The sequence below is a fragment of the Petromyzon marinus genome, chromosome 76, assembly GCF_048934315.1.
Source record: "Petromyzon marinus isolate PM22_M1 ecotype Great Lakes invasive population chromosome 76, UKy_Petmar_22M1.pri1.0, whole genome shotgun sequence".
NCBI lineage: Eukaryota > Metazoa > Chordata > Hyperoartia > Petromyzontiformes > Petromyzontidae > Petromyzon > Petromyzon marinus.
This window is the reverse complement of record NC_133742.1, coordinates 3,077,677-3,096,173: the sequence shown is the minus strand read 5'-3', so window position 1 is coordinate 3,096,173 and position 18,497 is coordinate 3,077,677. Positions and strand designations below refer to the sequence as shown.

General features: G+C 54.1%; 1 protein-coding gene across 2 annotated transcripts; it reads right to left on the bottom strand.

Moving 5' to 3' along the window:
- Nucleotides 1-7,635: 7,635 nt before the first annotated feature.
- LOC142907248 (lysozyme g-like) lies at nucleotides 7,636-18,378 on the bottom strand. Of its 2 annotated transcripts, none has more exons than XM_076056521.1 (5): nucleotides 18,288-18,378; nucleotides 15,652-15,747; nucleotides 11,470-11,666; nucleotides 10,391-10,529; nucleotides 7,636-9,262 (listed from the first exon to the last, which is right to left on the bottom strand). In XM_076056521.1, exons 1-5 carry the CDS (start codon nucleotides 18,325-18,327, stop codon nucleotides 9,126-9,128), a joined length of 609 nt encoding a protein of 202 aa, XP_075912636.1. In that variant the 5' UTR covers nucleotides 18,328-18,378; the 3' UTR covers nucleotides 7,636-9,125. The 2 variants fall into 2 exon arrangements, with proteins under 2 accessions (XP_075912636.1, XP_075912637.1); XM_076056522.1 differs by having other exon boundaries at nucleotides 11,470-11,669; nucleotides 15,655-15,747.
- Nucleotides 18,379-18,497: the final 119 nt, after the last annotated feature.

Below are 18,497 nucleotides of genomic sequence, written 5' to 3'. Positions count from 1 at the left end.
GACTACCTCGCCTGGTACAGAGGAGGTCGTGGGTTCAATCCCAGACACTGAGAGATGTTGACTACCTCGCCTGGTACAGAGGAGGTCGTGGGTTCAATCCCAGACACTGAGAGATGTTGACTACCTCGCCTGGTACAGAGGAGGTCGTGGGTTCAATCCCAGACACTGAGAGATGTTGACTACCTCGCCTGGTACACAGGAGGTCGTGGGTTCAATCCCAGACCCTGAGAGATGTTGACTACCTCGCCTGGTGGACAGGAGGTCGTGGGTTCAATCCCAGACCCTGAGAGATGTTGACTACCTCGCCAGGTACACAGGAGGTCGTGGGTTCAATTCCAGACCCTGAGAGATGTTGACTACCTCGCCTGGTACACAGGAGGTCGTGGGTTCAATCCCAGACACTGAGAGATGTTGACTACCTCGCCTTGTACGCAGGAGGTCGTGGGTTCAATCCCAGACACTGAGAGATGTTGACTACCTCGCCTGGTACGCAGGAGGTCGTGGGTTCAATCCCAGACACTGAGAGATGTTGACTACCTCGCCTGGTACACAGGAGGTCGTGGGTTCAATCCCAGACACTGAGAGATGTTGACTACCTCGCCTGGTACGCAGGAGGTCGTGGGTTCAATCCCAGACACTGAGAGATGTTGACTACCTCGCCTGGTACACAGGAGGTCGTGGGTTCAATCCCAGACACTGATAGATGTTGACTACCTCGCCTGGTACAGAGGAGGTCGTGGGTTCAATCCCAGACACTGAGAAATGTTGACTACCTCGCCTGGTACACAGGAGGTCGTGGGTTCAATCCCAGACACTGAGAGATGTTGACTACCTCGCCTGGTACACAGGAGGTCGTGGGTTCAATCCCAGACACTGAGAGATGTTGACTACCTCGCCTGGTACACAGGAGGTCGTGGGTTCAATTCCAGACCCTGAGAGATGTTGACTACCTCGCCTGGTACACAGGAGGTCGTGGGTTCAATCCCAGACACTGAGAGATGTTGACTACCTCGCCTCGTACGCAGGAGGTCGTGGGTTCAATCCCAGACACTGAGAGATGTTGACTACCTCGCCTGGTACGCAGGAGGTCGTGGGTTCAATCCCAGACACTGAGAGATGTTGACTACCTCGCCTGGTGCACAGGAGGTCGTGGGTTCAATCCCAGACCCTGAGGGATGCTGACTACCTCGCCTGGTACACAGGAGGTCGTGGGTTCAATCACAGACACTGAGAGATGTTGACTACCTCGCCTGGTACACAGGAGGTCGTGGGTTCAATCCCAGACCCTGAGAGATGTTGACTACCTCGCCTGGTACACAGGAGGTCGTGGGTTCAATCCCAGACCCTGAGAGATGTTGACTACCTCGCGAGGTACACAGGAGGTCGTGGGTTCAATTCCAGACCCTGAGAGATGTTGACTACCTCGCCTGGTACACAGGAGGTCGTGGGTTCAATCCCAGACATTGAGAGATGTTGACTACCTCGCCTGGTGCGCAGGAGGTCGTGGGTTCAATCCCAGACACTGAGAGATGTTGTCTACCTCGCCTGGTACGCAGGAGGTCGTGGGTTCAATCCCAGACACTGAGAGATGTTGACTACCTCGCCTGGTACACAGGAGGTCGTGGGTTCAATCCCAGACACTGAGAGATGTTGACTACCTCGCCTGGTCCAGAGGAGGTCGTGGGTTCAATCCCAGACACTGAGAGATGTTGACTACCTCGCCTGGTACAGAGGAGGTCGTGGGTTCAATCCCAGACACTGAGAGATGTTGACTACCTCGCCTGGTACAGAGGAGGTTGTGGGTTCAATCCCAGACACTGAGAGATGTTGACTACCTCGCCTGGGACACAGGAGGTCGTGAGTTCAATCCCAGACACTGAGAGATGTTGACTACCTCGCCTGGTACACAGGAGGTCGTGGGTTCAATCCCAGACCCTGAGGGATGCTGACTACCTCGCCTGGTACACAGGAGGTCGTGGGTTCAATCACAGACACTGAGAGATGTTGACTACCTCGCCTGGTACACAGGAGGTCGTGGGTTCAATCCCAGACCCTGAGAGATGTTGACTACCTCGCCTGGTGGACAGGAGGTCGTGGGTTCAATCCCAGACCCTGAGAGATGTTGACTACCTCGCCAGGTACACAGGAGGTCGTGGGTTCAATTCCAGACCCTGAGAGATGTTGACTACCTCGCCTGGTACACAGGAGGTCGTGGGTTCAATCCCAGACACTGAGAGATGTTGACTACCTCGCCTGGTACGCAGGAGGTCGTGGGTTCAATCCCAGACACTGAGAGATGTTGACTACCTCGCCTGGTACGCAGGAGGTCGTGGGTTCAATCCCAGACACTGAGAGATGTTGACTACCTCGCCTGGTACACAGGAGGTCGTGGGTTCAATCCCAGACACTGAGAGATGTTGACTACCTCGCCTGGTACGCAGGAGGTCGTGGGTTCAATCCCAGACACTGAGAGATGTTGACTACCTCGCCTGGTACACAGGAGGTCGTGGGTTCAATCCCAGACACTGAGAGATGTTGACTACCTCGCCTGGTACAGAGGAGGTCGTGGGTTCAATCCCAGACACTGAGAGATGTTGACTACCTCGCCTGGTACAGAGGAGGTCGTGGGTTCAATCCCAGACACTGAGAGATGTTGACTACCTCGCATGGTACACAGGAGGTCGTGGGTTCAATCCCAGACACTGAGAGATGTTGACTACCTCGCCTGGTACACAGGAGGTCGTGGGTTCAATCCCAGACCCTGAGGAATGCTGACTACCTCGCCTGGTACACAGGAGGTCGTGGGTTCAATCACAGACACTGAGAGATGTTGACTACCTTGCCTGGTACACAGGAGGTCGTGGGTTCAATCCCAGACACTGAGAGATGTTGACTACCTCGCCTGGTACACAGGAGGTCGTGGGTTCAATCCCAGACACTGAGGGATGCGGACTACCTCGCCTGGTACACAGGAGGTCGTGGGTTCAATCACAGACACTGAGAGATGTTGACTACCTCGCCTGGTACACAGGAGGTCGTGGGTTCAATCCCAGACCCTGAGAGATGTTGACTACCTCGCCTGGAACACAGGAGGTCGTGGGTTCAATCCCAGACCCTGAGAGATGTTGACTACCTCGCCAGGTACACACGAGGTCATGGGTTCAATTCCAGACCCTGAGAGATGTTGACTACCTCGCCTGGTACACAGGAGGTCGTGGGTTCAATCCCAGACACTGAGAGATGTTGACTACCTCGCCTGGTACGCAGGAGGTCGTGGGTTCAATCCCAGACACTGAGAGATGTTGACTACCTCACCTGGTACGCAGGAGGTCGTGGGTTCAATCCCAGACACTGAGAGATGTTGACTACCTCGCCTGGTACACAGGAGGTCGTGGGTTCAATCCCAGACACTGATAGATGTTGACTACCTCGCCTGGTACAGAGGAGGTCGTGGGTTCAATCCCAGACACTGAGAGATGTTGACTACCTCGCCTGGTACAGAGGAGGTCGTGGGTTCAATCCCAGACACTGAGAGATGTTGACTACCTCGCCTGGTACACAGGAGGTCGTGGGTTCAATCCCAGACCCTGAGAGATGTTGACTACCTCGCCTGGTGGACAGGAGGTCGTGGGTTCAATCCCAGACCCTGAGAGATGTTGACTACCTCGCCAGGTACACAGGAGGTCGTGGGTTCAATTCCAGACCCTGAGAGATGTTGACTACCTCGCCTGGTACACAGGAGGTCTTGGGTTCAATCCCAGACACTGAGAGATGTTGACTACCTCGCCTGGTACGCAGGAGGTCGTGGGTTCAATCCCAGACACTGAGAGATGTTGACTACCTCGCTTGGTACGCAGGAGGTCGTGGGTTCAATCCCAGACACTGAGAGATGTTGACTACCTCGCCTGGTACACAGGAGGTCGTGGGTTCAATCCCAGACACTGAGAGATGTTGACTACCTCGCCTGGTACAGAGGAGGTCGTGGGTTCAATCCCAGACACTGAGAGATGTTGACTACCTCGCCTGGTACAGAGGAGGTCGTGGGTTCAATCCCAGACACTGAGAGATGTTGACTACCTCGCCTGGTACACAGGAGGTCGTGGGTTCAATCCCAGACACTGAGAGATGTTGACTACCTCGCCTGGTACACAGGAGGTCGTGGGTTCAATCCCAGACCCTGAGGAATGCTTACTACCTCGCCTGGTACACAGGAGGTCGTGGGTTCAATCACAGACACTGAGAGATGTTGACTACCTTGCCTGGTACACAGGAGGTCGTGGGTTCAATCCCAGACACTGAGAGATGTTGACTACCTCGCCTGGTACACAGGAGGTCGTGGGTTCAATCCCAGACCCTGAGGGATGCGGACTACCTCGCCTGGTACACAGGAGGTCGTGGGTTCAATCACAGACACTGAGAGATGTTGACTACCTCGCCTGGTACGCAGGAGGTCGTGGGTTCAATCCCAGACACTGAGAGATGTTGACTACCTCGCCTGGTACGCAGGAGGTCGTGGGTTCAATCCCAGACACTGAGAGATGTTGACTACCTCGCCTGGTACACAGGAGGTCGTGGGTTCAATCCCAGACACTGAGAGATGTTGACTACCTCGCCTGGTACGCAGGAGGTCGTGGGTTCAATCCCAGACACTGAGAGATGTTGACTACCTCGCCTGGTACACAGGAGGTCGTGGGTTCAATCCCAGACACTGAGAGATGTTGACTACCTCGCCTGGTACAGAGGAGGTCGTGGGTTCAATCCCAGACACTGAGAGATGTTGACTACCTCGCCTGGTACAGAGGAGGTCGTGGGTTCAATCCCAGACACTGAGAGATGTTGACTACCTCGCATGGTACACAGGAGGTCGTGGGTTCAATCCCAGACACTGAGAGATGTTGACTACCTCGCCTGGTACACAGGAGGTCGTGGGTTCAATCCCAGACCCTGAGGAATGCTGACTACCTCGCCTGGTACACAGGAGGTCGTGGGTTCAATCACAGACACTGAGAGATGTTGACTACCTTGCCTGGTACACAGGAGGTCGTGGGTTCAATCCCAGACACTGAGAGATGTTGACTACCTCGCCTGGTACACAGGAGGTCGTGGGTTCAATCCCAGACACTGAGGGATGCGGACTACCTCGCCTGGTACACAGGAGGTCGTGGGTTCAATCACAGACACTGAGAGATGTTGACTACCTCGCCTGGTACACAGGAGGTCGTGGGTTCAATCCCAGACCCTGAGAGATGTTGACTACCTCGCCTGGAACACAGGAGGTCGTGGGTTCAATCCCAGACCCTGAGAGATGTTGACTACCTCGCCAGGTACACACGAGGTCATGGGTTCAATTCCAGACCCTGAGAGATGTTGACTACCTCGCCTGGTACACAGGAGGTCGTGGGTTCAATCCCAGACACTGAGAGATGTTGACTACCTCGCCTGGTACGCAGGAGGTCGTGGGTTCAATCCCAGACACTGAGAGATGTTGACTACCTCACCTGGTACGCAGGAGGTCGTGGGTTCAATCCCAGACACTGAGAGATGTTGACTACCTCGCCTGGTACACAGGAGGTCGTGGGTTCAATCCCAGACACTGATAGATGTTGACTACCTCGCCTGGTACAGAGGAGGTCGTGGGTTCAATCCCAGACACTGAGAGATGTTGACTACCTCGCCTGGTACAGAGGAGGTCGTGGGTTCAATCCCAGACACTGAGAGATGTTGACTACCTCGCCTGGTACACAGGAGGTCGTGGGTTCAATCCCAGACCCTGAGAGATGTTGACTACCTCGCCTGGTGGACAGGAGGTCGTGGGTTCAATCCCAGACCCTGAGAGATGTTGACTACCTCGCCAGGTACACAGGAGGTCGTGGGTTCAATTCCAGACCCTGAGAGATGTTGACTACCTCGCCTGGTACACAGGAGGTCTTGGGTTCAATCCCAGACACTGAGAGATGTTGACTACCTCGCCTGGTACGCAGGAGGTCGTGGGTTCAATCCCAGACACTGAGAGATGTTGACTACCTCGCTTGGTACGCAGGAGGTCGTGGGTTCAATCCCAGACACTGAGAGATGTTGACTACCTCGCCTGGTACACAGGAGGTCGTGGGTTCAATCCCAGACACTGAGAGATGTTGACTACCTCGCCTGGTACAGAGGAGGTCGTGGGTTCAATCCCAGACACTGAGAGATGTTGACTACCTCGCCTGGTACAGAGGAGGTCGTGGGTTCAATCCCAGACACTGAGAGATGTTGACTACCTCGCCTGGTACACAGGAGGTCGTGGGTTCAATCCCAGACACTGAGAGATGTTGACTACCTCGCCTGGTACACAGGAGGTCGTGGGTTCAATCCCAGACCCTGAGGAATGCTTACTACCTCGCCTGGTACACAGGAGGTCGTGGGTTCAATCACAGACACTGAGAGATGTTGACTACCTTGCCTGGTACACAGGAGGTCGTGGGTTCAATCCCAGACACTGAGAGATGTTGACTACCTCGCCTGGTACACAGGAGGTCGTGGGTTCAATCCCAGACCCTGAGGGATGCGGACTACCTCGCCTGGTACACAGGAGGTCGTGGGTTCAATCACAGACACTGAGAGATGTTGACTACCTCGCCTGGTACACAGGAGGTCGTGGGTTCAATCCCAGACCCTGAGAGATGTTGACTACCTCGCCTGGTACACAGGAGGTCGTGGGTTCAATCCCAGACCCTGAGAGATGTTGACTACCTCGCCAGGTACACACGAGGTCATGGGTTCAATTCCAGACCCTGAGAGATGTTGACTACCTCGCCTGGTACACAGGAGGTCGTGGGTTCAATCCTGGACACTGAGAGATGTTGACTACCTCGCCTGGTACGCAGGAGGTCGTGGGTTCAATCCCAGACACTGAGAGATGTTGACTACCTCACCTGGTACGCAGGAGGTCGTGGGTTCAATCCCAGACACTGAGAGATGTTGACTACCTCGCCTGGTCCACAGGAGGTCGTGGGTTCAATCCCAGACACTGAGAGATGTTGACTACCTCGCGTGGTACACAGGAGGTCGTGGGTTCAATCCCAGACACTGAGAGATGTTGACTACCTCGCCCGGTACGCAGGAGGTCGTGGGTACAATCCCAGACAGAGATGTTGACTACCTCGCCTGGTACACAGGAGGTCGTGGGTACAATCCCAGACAGAGATGTTGACTACCTCGCCCGGTACGCAAGAGGTCGTGGGTACAATCCCAGACAGAGATGTTGACTACCTCGCCTGGTCTACAGGAGGTTGTGGGTTCAATCCTAGACACTGAGAGATGTTGACTACCTCGCCTGGTACACCGGAGGTCGTGGGTTCAATCTCGACCCTGACGATGCCTGCTGCTGCTGTCTATGTGGAGTTTGCGTCTCTCATCACCATCATCACTTTGATAACTGGCAGAAAAAGGTGCAACTTTACAAGTAGTTCAGCTGCGGTGTTTCTCGATGAGCACGGGTTTTAGCGCAAGACAGCAAAGCGGTCCAAAAACAACAAAAAAAATCTTTTAAAAAATAAATAAAGAAATATCAACGACATCCGGTACTCCACCAACCCTTCGCGTACGCACGCAAAGCACAGTCGCAAAGTCGCTTGGGCAGACACGAAGAGTGGGTGGGGCTTGTGTGGGGAGAGGAGCCCACTCTTTATTATTATTATTAAAGATACCGAGGCACCCCAGGTTGTTACGACTACGAAGTGTCTTAGGCGGGGGGAGAGGATGTTATGGGTTGGGGAACACGTGTGTGTGTCTGTGTCTGTGAGTGTCTGTGAGTGTGTGTCTGTGTGTGTCTGTGTGTGTCTGCGAGTGTCTGCGTGTGTCTGTGGGTGTCTGTGTGTGTCTGTGTGTGTCTGTGAGTGTCTGTGAGTGTGTGTGTCTGTGAGTGTCTGTGAGTGTCTGTGAGTGTCTGTGTGTGTCTGTGGGTGTCTGTGAGTGTGTCTGTGTGTGTGTCTGTGAGTGTCTGCGAGTGTCTGTGAGTGTCTGTGGGTGTCTGTGTGTCTGTGAGTATGTGTGTCTGTGGGTGTCTGTGAGTGTCTGTGTGCATCTGTGTGTGTCTGTGTGTGTCTGTGTGTGTCTGTGTGTGTGTCAGTGTGTGTCTGTGTGTGTCTGTGGGTGTCTGTATGTGTGTGTGTCTATATGTGTCTGCCGATGACCGGTACCAGCGGTGTCAAGATCGACCTCTGTGGAGGAGGCTCGTGAAGGATGCTACTGGGCAGTTGGAGGTAGTCGCCCTCCAACAACAACGGAGGGCGGAGGAGCGACGCTCACAACAACGAGCGGAGCGCCGGGTGGCTAAAGCGCAGCGGGTTGGCACAGTAGGGGGCACAGGTGGTGCACCGGCCAGTCAAGTCACTTAGTCGACCCGTGGCACCTGGGTCTGCCCCGTGACCTCCTGCCCGCGGGCGTTCGACACTTCACATGGCCTCAGGGTGCACATAGCCTGGCACAAGCGTCGTGGTGATGTCACCGCCACTTAGTGGCGAATGGCGGTTGTTGTTGTTGTTGTGTTTTGTGTGTCTGTGTGCAAGGGTTGGGGTTGGCCGCTCACGACCAACACCGCCAGTGACGATTATCTGAACCGGTCCTGGGCCTCTCCTAGGTCGAATCGCCCTCAAATGAGTACCCGGTGCAGTGTGTGTAGTAAACATCGCCGCTGGGGAGACAAAGGCGGCCGGGCGTGGTGCTGGCCACCCACCCCCTCGTGTGCCACAGTGCCGGTAGCCTTCACAGGTGCTGCTCGCTACCCACGGCACTTGCCCCTACAGCCTGCTAGAGGCTACACGTGGGATCTTTGTCTGTGTTTGCACGATGGGGCATTGGCAATAGGACCCTGGTGGTGGAGGTTGCGTTTGGGTGGGTCACGTGTCCGCGAGAAAGGATTTTGGATGCATGTGGGTGGTGGGTGAGAAACTTTCGTAAGATGAGGAGCGGTGAGCAAATTGTGTCGGCGGCTGCGATCGCTGGCGAACACGTGCTCCGTGACGCTGATCATTCCTCTCCGCCCGCTCTGTGCACGTGTCGCTCCCTCCGGGGGTCGGTGGAGGCTGAGGCGGTGGTGGCGGCGGTGGCTCGGGGGGGGCTTCTTCCTCCTCCTCCTCCTCTGCCTAGAAGTGTCCGTTGGAGCGGAGCCACTGGGCTCTGGCTACCACGTCGTTGGCGTAGTCGTTGCCCGTCGTGCCGATGTCCATGTTGGGGTAGCTCTGCACATTGCCGGGCCCCGCGTTGTAGGCCGAGATGCCCCCTGCGTTCGGACGCACGTGGTGACGCGCACAGACATCAATCCCACACACACACACAAACACCGCCACCCGGTAACTTACGCCCACCCTTCCACAGCCATTCGAGCCTTGACGGAGTGTTTTGGGGGGGAATAGGTTTTACCACCTTTTAACTGGCACAAAAAACTGGCACCTTTATTATACAAGGCATCGTGTTTGCAATAACCACAACACAAGCAGTCAAAATGCAAACAAAAAGAGACAACTCTGTTTCTGGCAAAGGAGGTCTCATAATGTAAATGCTCACCCCGAGCCCTCAATAACTCTGATAGTGCGCTGTTTTTGAGTTGTACGCCTTTTGGTGTCATCTGGTCCAACACCAATGTGTGAGACTGGGCTCTAAGAAAAGCCGTCTCGGGTGTGGACCAATCAAATTCAAGGACAGTGCCAATATTATTATCATCAGAGTTGTCTCTTTTTTGTTTGCATTTTGACTGCTTGTGTTGTGGTTATTGCAAACACGATGCCTTGAATAAAGGTGTCAGTTTTTGTGCCAGTTAAAAGGGGTAAAACCTATTACTATATCTTGTTACTGGCAAAGGAAGTCTCATAATGTAAATGCTCACCCCGAGTCCTCAATACTCTGATGGTGCGCTGTTTTTGAGTTGTACGCCTTTTGGCGTCTTCTGGTCCAACACCAGTGTGAGACTAGGGCTCTAAGAAAAGCCGTCTCTGGTGTGGACCAATCAAATTCAAGGACAGTGCCAATATTATTATTATCAGAGTTCTCTTTTTTGTTTGCATTTTGACTGCTTGTGTTGTGGTTATTTGCAAACACGATGCCTTGTATAATAAAGGTGTCAGTTTTTTGTGCCAGTTAAAAGGGGTAAAAACCCCATTACTATATCTTGTTACTGGCAAAGGAGGTCTCATAATGTAAGCAGGCGTAGTCACTTTAAGATGTTTTCTTGTTCACGTGTTCTTTGTTTGTTGCGGTTGCACCCGATTGATTAAGAGCCGAGTGGCTCACAGGGCTACGCCAAATACATGAAAAACTGAAATGAAAACTAACAGCGCTTGCCTCAAAGGTCTGTTCAGGCTACACGGGGGATCTTTGTCTTTTTTCTGCTGCTGCTGCTGCTATACGGAACCTTTCATCTGCTGGTCTTGGGTCCAGCTGGGGAACTTTTTCTTGATGGAGTTGATCATGTCGATGAGGATGCCCGTCGCCTGCTTCATGTGCTCTACGCTGTCCCATGCGCCTACCGGGGTGTGGTAGCGCTTGTCCACCTAGACCCACGCGCAAACAAAGATGACAAATATCCCCCATGTAGCCTGTGGCAGACCGTAGGGGCAAGTGGTGTTAGTGAGTAGCGGCAGCTATGAAGGCTGCCGGCACTGTGGCACACGAGGGGGTGGGTGGCCAGCACCACGTCCGGCCGCCTTTGTCTCCAGGTACGTAGTTGAGGCCGAGTTTACCTAGGAGAGGCCCATGACCAGTTCAGATATTTGTCTAAATATCTGAACCACACGGCTCCGTCCTTCATCGGCAACTCTCTCCTCATCATCATCTACAGCTCCCTCCTCCATCCACAGTTCCCCCCTCTCCACCCACTGCTCTCTCCTCATCATCCATAGCTCTCTTCCTCCTTTATCCACAGCTCTCTCTTTCATCCACAGCTCCCTCAATCATCCACAGCTCTCTCCGTTATCCACAGCTCCCTCCTTCATTCACAGCTCCCTCCTTCATCCACAGCTCTCTCCTTCATCCACAGCTCTCTCCTTCATCCACAGCTCTCTCCTTCATCCACAGCTCTCTCCCTCCTCCTGCATCCACAGCTCCCTCCTTCATCCACAGCTCCCTCCATCATCCGCAGCTCTCTCCCTCCATCATCCACAGCTCTCTCCCTCCTCCTGCATCCACAGCTCTCTCCCTCCTCCTGCATCCACAGCTCTATCCCTCCTCCTGCATCCACAGCTCTCTCCCTCCTCCTGCATCCACAGCTCCCTCCTTCATCCACAGCTCCCTCCATCATCCGCAGCTCTCTCCCTCCATCATCCGCAGCTCTCCCTCCTCCTGCATCCACAGCTCCCTCCTTCATCCACAACTCCCTCCATCATCCGCAGCTCTCTCCCTCCATCATCCGCAGCTCTCTCCCTCCATCATCCGCAGCTCTCTCCCTCCTCCTGCATCCGCAGCTCTCTCCCGCCTCCTGCATCCACAGCTCGCCTGCATGAGCCCGAATCCGTTGCCGCCGTCGCCCCAGCCGTTGACGAGGACGTTGCCGGCCCGCGACTCGCGCGAGATGATGGCGGCGATGACCGCCGCGTCGACGCACTTGGCGTTTCCGGCCTCCACGATGCGGCTCTTGTAGTTCTTCAGGCGGTTCAGGTCAGTGTTCACGAGCCTCTGGGACGCCGTCACCCCTGGTGGTGGCAGTGGGGGAGGGGAGGAGGGTCAGGGGTTGGTGTGGTGGGTGGTGGTCGGCGGTGAGCTGGACGCTTTCTTAGCGAGCGAGCGCTGGGGGGGGGTCAAGTTGTTGACTTTGAGTCGGGTCCCCACTTTGCTCGACTGACTGGTGGCGTTGCGTTCGGCTGAGGGGAGATGTTGACTCCCTCGGCTGATATGCAGGTGGTCGTGGGCTCGATCCCGACCCTCTGGCGGTGCCTGCTGCTGTATATTTGGAGTCTGCATCTCTCTCATCGTCATCATCACGGTGACTAGGAGATGCGCTGGTGGTCCCCCTCATTAAGAAGGGGGACCGCACAGACTGTAACAACTACAGGGGCATCTCACTCCTCAGTGTGCCGGGAAAGGTCCTGGCAAGGATTATTCAACATCGCCTTGCCAGGCACGCTGAGGAGAGGCTTGCGGAGCCCCAATGTGGTTTCAGGAAAGGGCGGTCCTGCACAGATGCCATATTTTCTGTCCGTCTGCTACAGCAGAGGTGTAGGGAATTCCAACAAGACCTACATCTCTGCTTTATTGACCTGGTCAAGGCCTATGATACCATCAGTAGGCCTGGGCTCTGGGTCGTTCTTCGTGCTTTTGGAGTACCTGACCCTCTGCTCACGATCATTAAGGACCTTCATGATGGTGAGCGGGCCCGGGTAAAACTACGTGGCCGGGAGTCAGAGCCATTCCCTGTACACCTTGGGGTGCGACAGGGATGTCCTCTGGCTCCAACATTATTTAACATCTATTTTGACCACGTAGTTCGTGAAGCCTTCAATAGCTGTACCGGGGGAATATCCATATGGTACAGATATAATGGGAGGCTAATCGATGCCCGGGTGCGGTCAAGGGATGGCTCCCTATTGCTCAACCACGTTATGTATGCTGATGATTTGGTAATAGCTGCTCAGTTAGAGGAGGAGTTGGAGACGCTGCTGCTGAGACTGGAGCGTGCCACTAAGAGGTGGGGCCTTACCATCAGCCCCACCAAAACTAAGCACCTGCCTGGGTATTTTGTACCATCTGACACTCCACCCCCACAACTCCCAATCGGTGATGGGGCAGTTGTGGAGAGAGTGGAGAGTTTTCCATACCTGGGCAGTGTGCTTATGACTGGCTCCAGTTTAACAGCAGAGGTCTCACTCCGAATCAGTCGAGTGGCAATATCTTTTCATCGGTTGCGTAACGCTGTGTGGAAGCTACCTGGTCTGTCGCTCCGCACTAAGCTTCAGGTCTTCTCGGCCATGGTCATTCCCTCCCTTCTCTACGCTTGCGAAACGTGGACCCCCCTGGTGGAACATCTTTGCCGGTTAGAAACATTTAGGCTGGCCTGCCTACGATCCATCCTGGGTTTAACCAGACTGGATTGTGTGAGGAGCTCACAAATCCTTGAAAGATCTGGGCAGGGTCCCATCGGTGAGCTCCTCCGGCAGGCAAGGCTGCGATGGCTGGGTCATGTAGCCCGCATGCCCAGCCACCGCATGCCGAAACAGCTTTTGTTTGGCCGGATTGAGGGGGCTAAGCGGGCGCGGCACGGGCTAGAGAAGAGATGGAGTGATGTGGTACAGGAGGACGTGGAGCTGAGTGGACTTGCCGATGACTGGTACCAGCGGTGTCAAGATCGGCCTCTGTGGAGGAGGCTCGTGAAGGATGCTACTGGGCAGTTGGAGGCAGTCGCCCTCCAACAACAACGGAGGAGCGACGCTCAAAACAACGAGCGGAACGCCGGGTGGCTAAAGCACAGCGGGTTGGCACAGTAGGGGGCACAGGTGGTGCATCAGCCAGTCATCTCAGTCAGTCGACCCGTGGCACCTGGGTCTGCCCCGTGACCTCCTGCCAGCGGGCGTTCGACACTTCACGTGGCCTCAGGGTGCACATAGCCTGGCACAAGCGTCGTGGTGACGTCACCGCCACTTAGTGGCGAATGGCGGTTGTTGTTGTTGTTGTGTGTGTGACTGTGTCTGTGTGTGACTGTGTGTGTGAATGTGTGTGTGTGTCTGTGTGTCTATGTGTGTGTGTGTGTCTATGTGTGTGTGTGTGTCTATGTGTGTGTGTGTCTGTGTGTGACTGTGTGACTGTGTGTGTGTGTCTGTGTGTATGTGTGTGTGACTGTGTGACTGTGTGTCTGTGTGTGACTGTGTGTCTGTGTGTGACTGTGTGTCTATGTGTGGCTGTGTGTGTGTGTGTCTGTGTGTCTGTGTGTGACTGTGTGTCTGTGTGTGACTGTGTGTGTGTGTGACTGTGTGTCTGTGTGTGACTGTGTGTCTGTGTGTGACTGTGTGTGTGTGTGACTGTGTGACTGTGTGTGACTGTGTGTCTGTGTGACTGTGTGTCTGTGTGTGACTGTGTGTCTGTGTGTGACTGTGTGTCTGTGTGACTGTGTGTCTGTGTGTGACTGTGTGTCTGTGTGTGACTGTGTGTGTGTGTGACTGTGTGTCTGTGTGTGACTGTGTGTCTGTGTGTGACTGTGTGTCTGTGTGTGACTGTGTGTCTATGTGTGGCTGTGTGTGTGTGTGTCTGTGTGTCTGTGTGTGACTGTGTGTCTGTGTGTGACTGTGTGTGTGTGTGACTGTGTGTCTGTGTGTGACTGTGTGTCTGTGTGTGACTGTGTGTGTGTGTGACTGTGTGACTGTGTGTGACTGTGTGTCTGTGTGACTGTGTGTCTGTGTGTGACTGTGTGTCTGTGTGTGACTGTGTGTCTGTGTGACTGTGTGTCTGTGTGTGACTGTGTGTCTGTGTGTGACTGTGTGTCTGTGTGTGACTGTGTGTGTGTGTGACTGTGTGACTGTGTGTGACTGTGTGTCTGTGTGTGACTGTGTGTGTGTGTGACTGTGTGACTGTGTGTGACTGTGTGTCTGTGTGACTGTGTGTCTGTGTGTGACTGTGTGTCTATGTGTGGCTGTGTGTGTGTGTGTCTGTGTGTCTGTGTGTGACTGTGTGTCTGTGTGTGACTGTGTGTGTGTGTGTCTGTGTGTCTGTGTGTGACTGTGTGTCTGTGTGTGACTGTGTGTGTGTGTGACTGTGTGACTGTGTGTGTGTGTGACTGTGTGTCTGTGTGTGACTGTGTGACTGTGTGTGTGTCTGTGTCTGTGTGTATGTGTGTGTGTGTGTCTATGTGTGTGTGTGTCTGTGTGTGACTGTGTGACTGTGTGTGTGTCTGTGTCTGTGTCTATGTGTGTGTGTGTGTCTATGTGTGTGTGTGTCTGTGTGTGACTGTGTGACTGTGTGTGTGTCTGTGTCTGTGTGTGACTGTGTGTCTGTGTGTGACTGTGTGTGTGTGTGACTGTGTGACTGTGTGTCTGTGTGTGACTGTGTGTCTGTGTGTGACTGTGTGTCTATGTGTGGCTGTGTGTGTGTGTGTCTGTGTGACTGTGTGTCTATATGTGACTGTGTGTGTGTGTGACTGTGTGACTGTGTGTGACTGTGTGTCTGTGTGTGACTGTGTGTGTGTGTGACTGTGTGTCTGTGTGTGACTGTGTGTCTGTGTGTGACTGTGTGTGTGTGTGACTGTGTGTCTGTGTGTGACTGTGTGTCTGTGTGTGACTGTGTGTGTGTGTGACTGTGTGACTGTGTGTGACTGTGTGTCTGTGTGTGACTGTGTGTCTATGTGTGGCTGTGTGTGTGTGTCTGTGTGTCTGTGTGTGACTGTGTGACTGTGTGTGTGTCTGTGTCTGTGTGTATGTGTGTGTGTGACTGTCTGACTGTATGTGTGACTGTGTGTCTGTGTGTGTCTGTGTGTATGTGTGTGTGACTGTGTGACTGTGTGTCTGTGTGTGTGTGTGTATGTGTGTGTGTGTCTGTGTGTGACTGTGTGACTGTGTGTGTGTGTCTGTGTGTCTGTGTGTGACTGTGTGTGTGTGTGACTGTGTGACTGTGTGTCTGTGTGTGACTGTGTGTGTGTGTGTCTGTGTGTGACTGTGTGTCTGTGTGTGACTGTGTCTGTGTGTGAGCTCTCACCAGTCACGCTCAGGTTGTCCTGGCTCGCCGTGGACGCTGACGCGCCCGTGGTGTCGATGTTCATCACGTTGCCATAGCAACCAGACGCCCTCACACCTACGGGCATCAACATCGTCATCAACATCGTCATCAACATCATCACAGTCACCACTGTCATCGTCATCAACATCGTCATCAACATCGTCATCAACATCGTCATCAACATCGTCACAGTCACCACTGTCATGGTCATCGTCATCAACATCGTCATCAACATCGTCATCAACATCGTCATAGTCACCACTGTCATGGTCATCAACATCGTCATCAACATCGTCATCAACATCGTCATAGTCACCACTGTCATGGTCATCAACATCGTCATCAACATCGTCATCAACATCGTCACAGTCACCACTGTCATGGTCATCAACATCGTCATCAACATCGTCATCAACATCGTCATAGTCACCACTGTCATCGTCATCAACATCGTCATCAACATCGTCATAGTCACCACTGTCATGGTCATCAACATCGTCATCAACATCGTCATAGTCACCACTGTCATGGTCATCAACATCGTCATCAACATCGTCATCAACATCGTCATAGTCACCACTGTCATGGTCATCAACATCGTCATCAACATCGTCATCAACATCGTCATAGTCACCACTGTCATGGTCATCAACATCGTCATCAACACCGTCATCAACATCGTCATCAACATCGTCATAGTCACCACTGTCATGGTCATCAACATCGTCATCAACACCGTCATCAACATCGTCATCAACATCGTCACAGTCACCACTGTCATCGTCATCAACATCGTCATCAACATCGTCATAGTCACCACTGTCATGGTCATCAACATCGTCATCAACATCGTCATCAACATCGTCATAGTCACCACTGTCATGGTCATCAACATCATCATCAACATCGTCACCAACATCGTCATCAACATCGTCATAGTCACCACTGTCATCGTCATCAACATCGTCATCAACATCGTCATCAACATCGTCACAGTCACCACTGTCATGGTCATCAACATCGTCATCAACATCGTCATCAACATCGTCATAGTCACCACTGTCATCGTCATTAACATCGTCATCAACATCGTCATAATCACCACTGTCATCGTCATCAACATCGTCATCAACATCGTCATCAACATCGTCATAGTCACCACTGTCATGGTCATCAGCATCGTCATCAACATCGTCATAGTCACCACTGTCATCGTCATCAACATCGTCATCAACATCGTCATCAACATCGTCATAGTCACCACTGTCATGGTCATCAACATCGTCATCAACATCGTCATTAACATCGTCATCAACATCGTCACAGTCACCACTGTCATGGTCATCAACATCGTCATCAACATCGTCATCAACATCGTCATAGTCACCACTGTCATGGTCATCGTCACCATCGACGCGACCACCACCACCACCACGGAGGAGTCACCACGTGGCTCTCACACTCACACAGCGCCAGGGCTCTCCTACACTCCTCGTGCACCTAGCCTGGCACAGCAAAAAACCCATGGCACCTGCAGGGTCTGTCACGTGACCTGCACCTAGCCTGGCACAGCAACCAACCCATGGCACCTGCAGGGTCTGTCACGTGACCTCCTCCTCGTGCACCTAGCCTGGCACAGCAGTCACCCCGTGGCACCTGCAGGGTCTGTCACGTGACCTCCTCCTGCACCTAGCCTGGCACAGCAGTCACCCCATGGCACCTGCAGGGTCTGTCACGTGACCTCCTGCACCTAGCCTGGCACCTGCAGAGTCTGTCACGTGACCTCCTCCTCGTGCACCTAGCCTGGCACAGCAGTCAACCCATGGCACCTGCAGAGTCTGTCACGTGACCTCCTCCCCGTGCACCTAGCCTGGCACAGCAGTCAACCCATGGCACCTGCAGGGTCTGTCCCGTGACCTCCTCGTGCACCTAGCCTGGCACAGCAGTCACCCCGTGGCACCTGCTGGGTCTGTCCACGTGACCTCCCCGTGCACCTAGCCTGGCACAGCAGTCAACCCGTGGCACCTGCAGAGTCTGTCACGTGACCTCCTCCCCGTGCACCTAGCCTGGCACAGCAGTCAACCCGTGGCACCTGCAGGGTCTGTCCACGTGACGTCCTCCCCGTGCACCTAGCCTGGCACAGCAGTCAACCCCTGGCACCTGCAGGGTCCGTCCACGTGACCTCCTGGTGCACCTAGCCTGGCACAGCAGTCAACCCCTGGCACCTGCAGGGTCCGTCCACGTGACCTCCTGGTGCACCTAGCCTGGCACAGCAGTCAACCCATTACACCTGCAGGGTCTGTCCCGTGACCTCCTGCACCTAGCCTGGCACCTGCAGAGTCTGTCACGTGACCTCCTCCTCGTGCACCTAGCCTGGCACAGCAGTCACCCCGTGGCACCTGCTGGGTCTGTCACGTGACCTCATCCTCGTGCACCTAGCCTGGCACAGCAGTCAACCCATGGCACCTGCAGAGTCTGTCACGTGACCTCCTCCTCGTGCACCTAGCCTGGCACAGCAGTCACCCCGTGGCACCTGCTGGGTCTGTCCACGTGACCTCCCCGTGCACCTAGCCTGGCACAGCCATCTGCCGCGTGTGTGGAAGTCTCTCACTTACCTGAGCTCGCCACCAACAGGAGAAGCGCCACTGCCAACATGGTTCACCTCTACCAAAGACAGAGACAAAGGTGCCCCGGGTAGCCTGCAACAGGACGTGGGGCCGAGTGGCTTGTTAGTAGATGCGAGTAGCAGCAGACACACTCATCCACTCACTCACCCACTCACTCATCCACTCACTCACCCACCCACTCACCCACTCACTCACTCA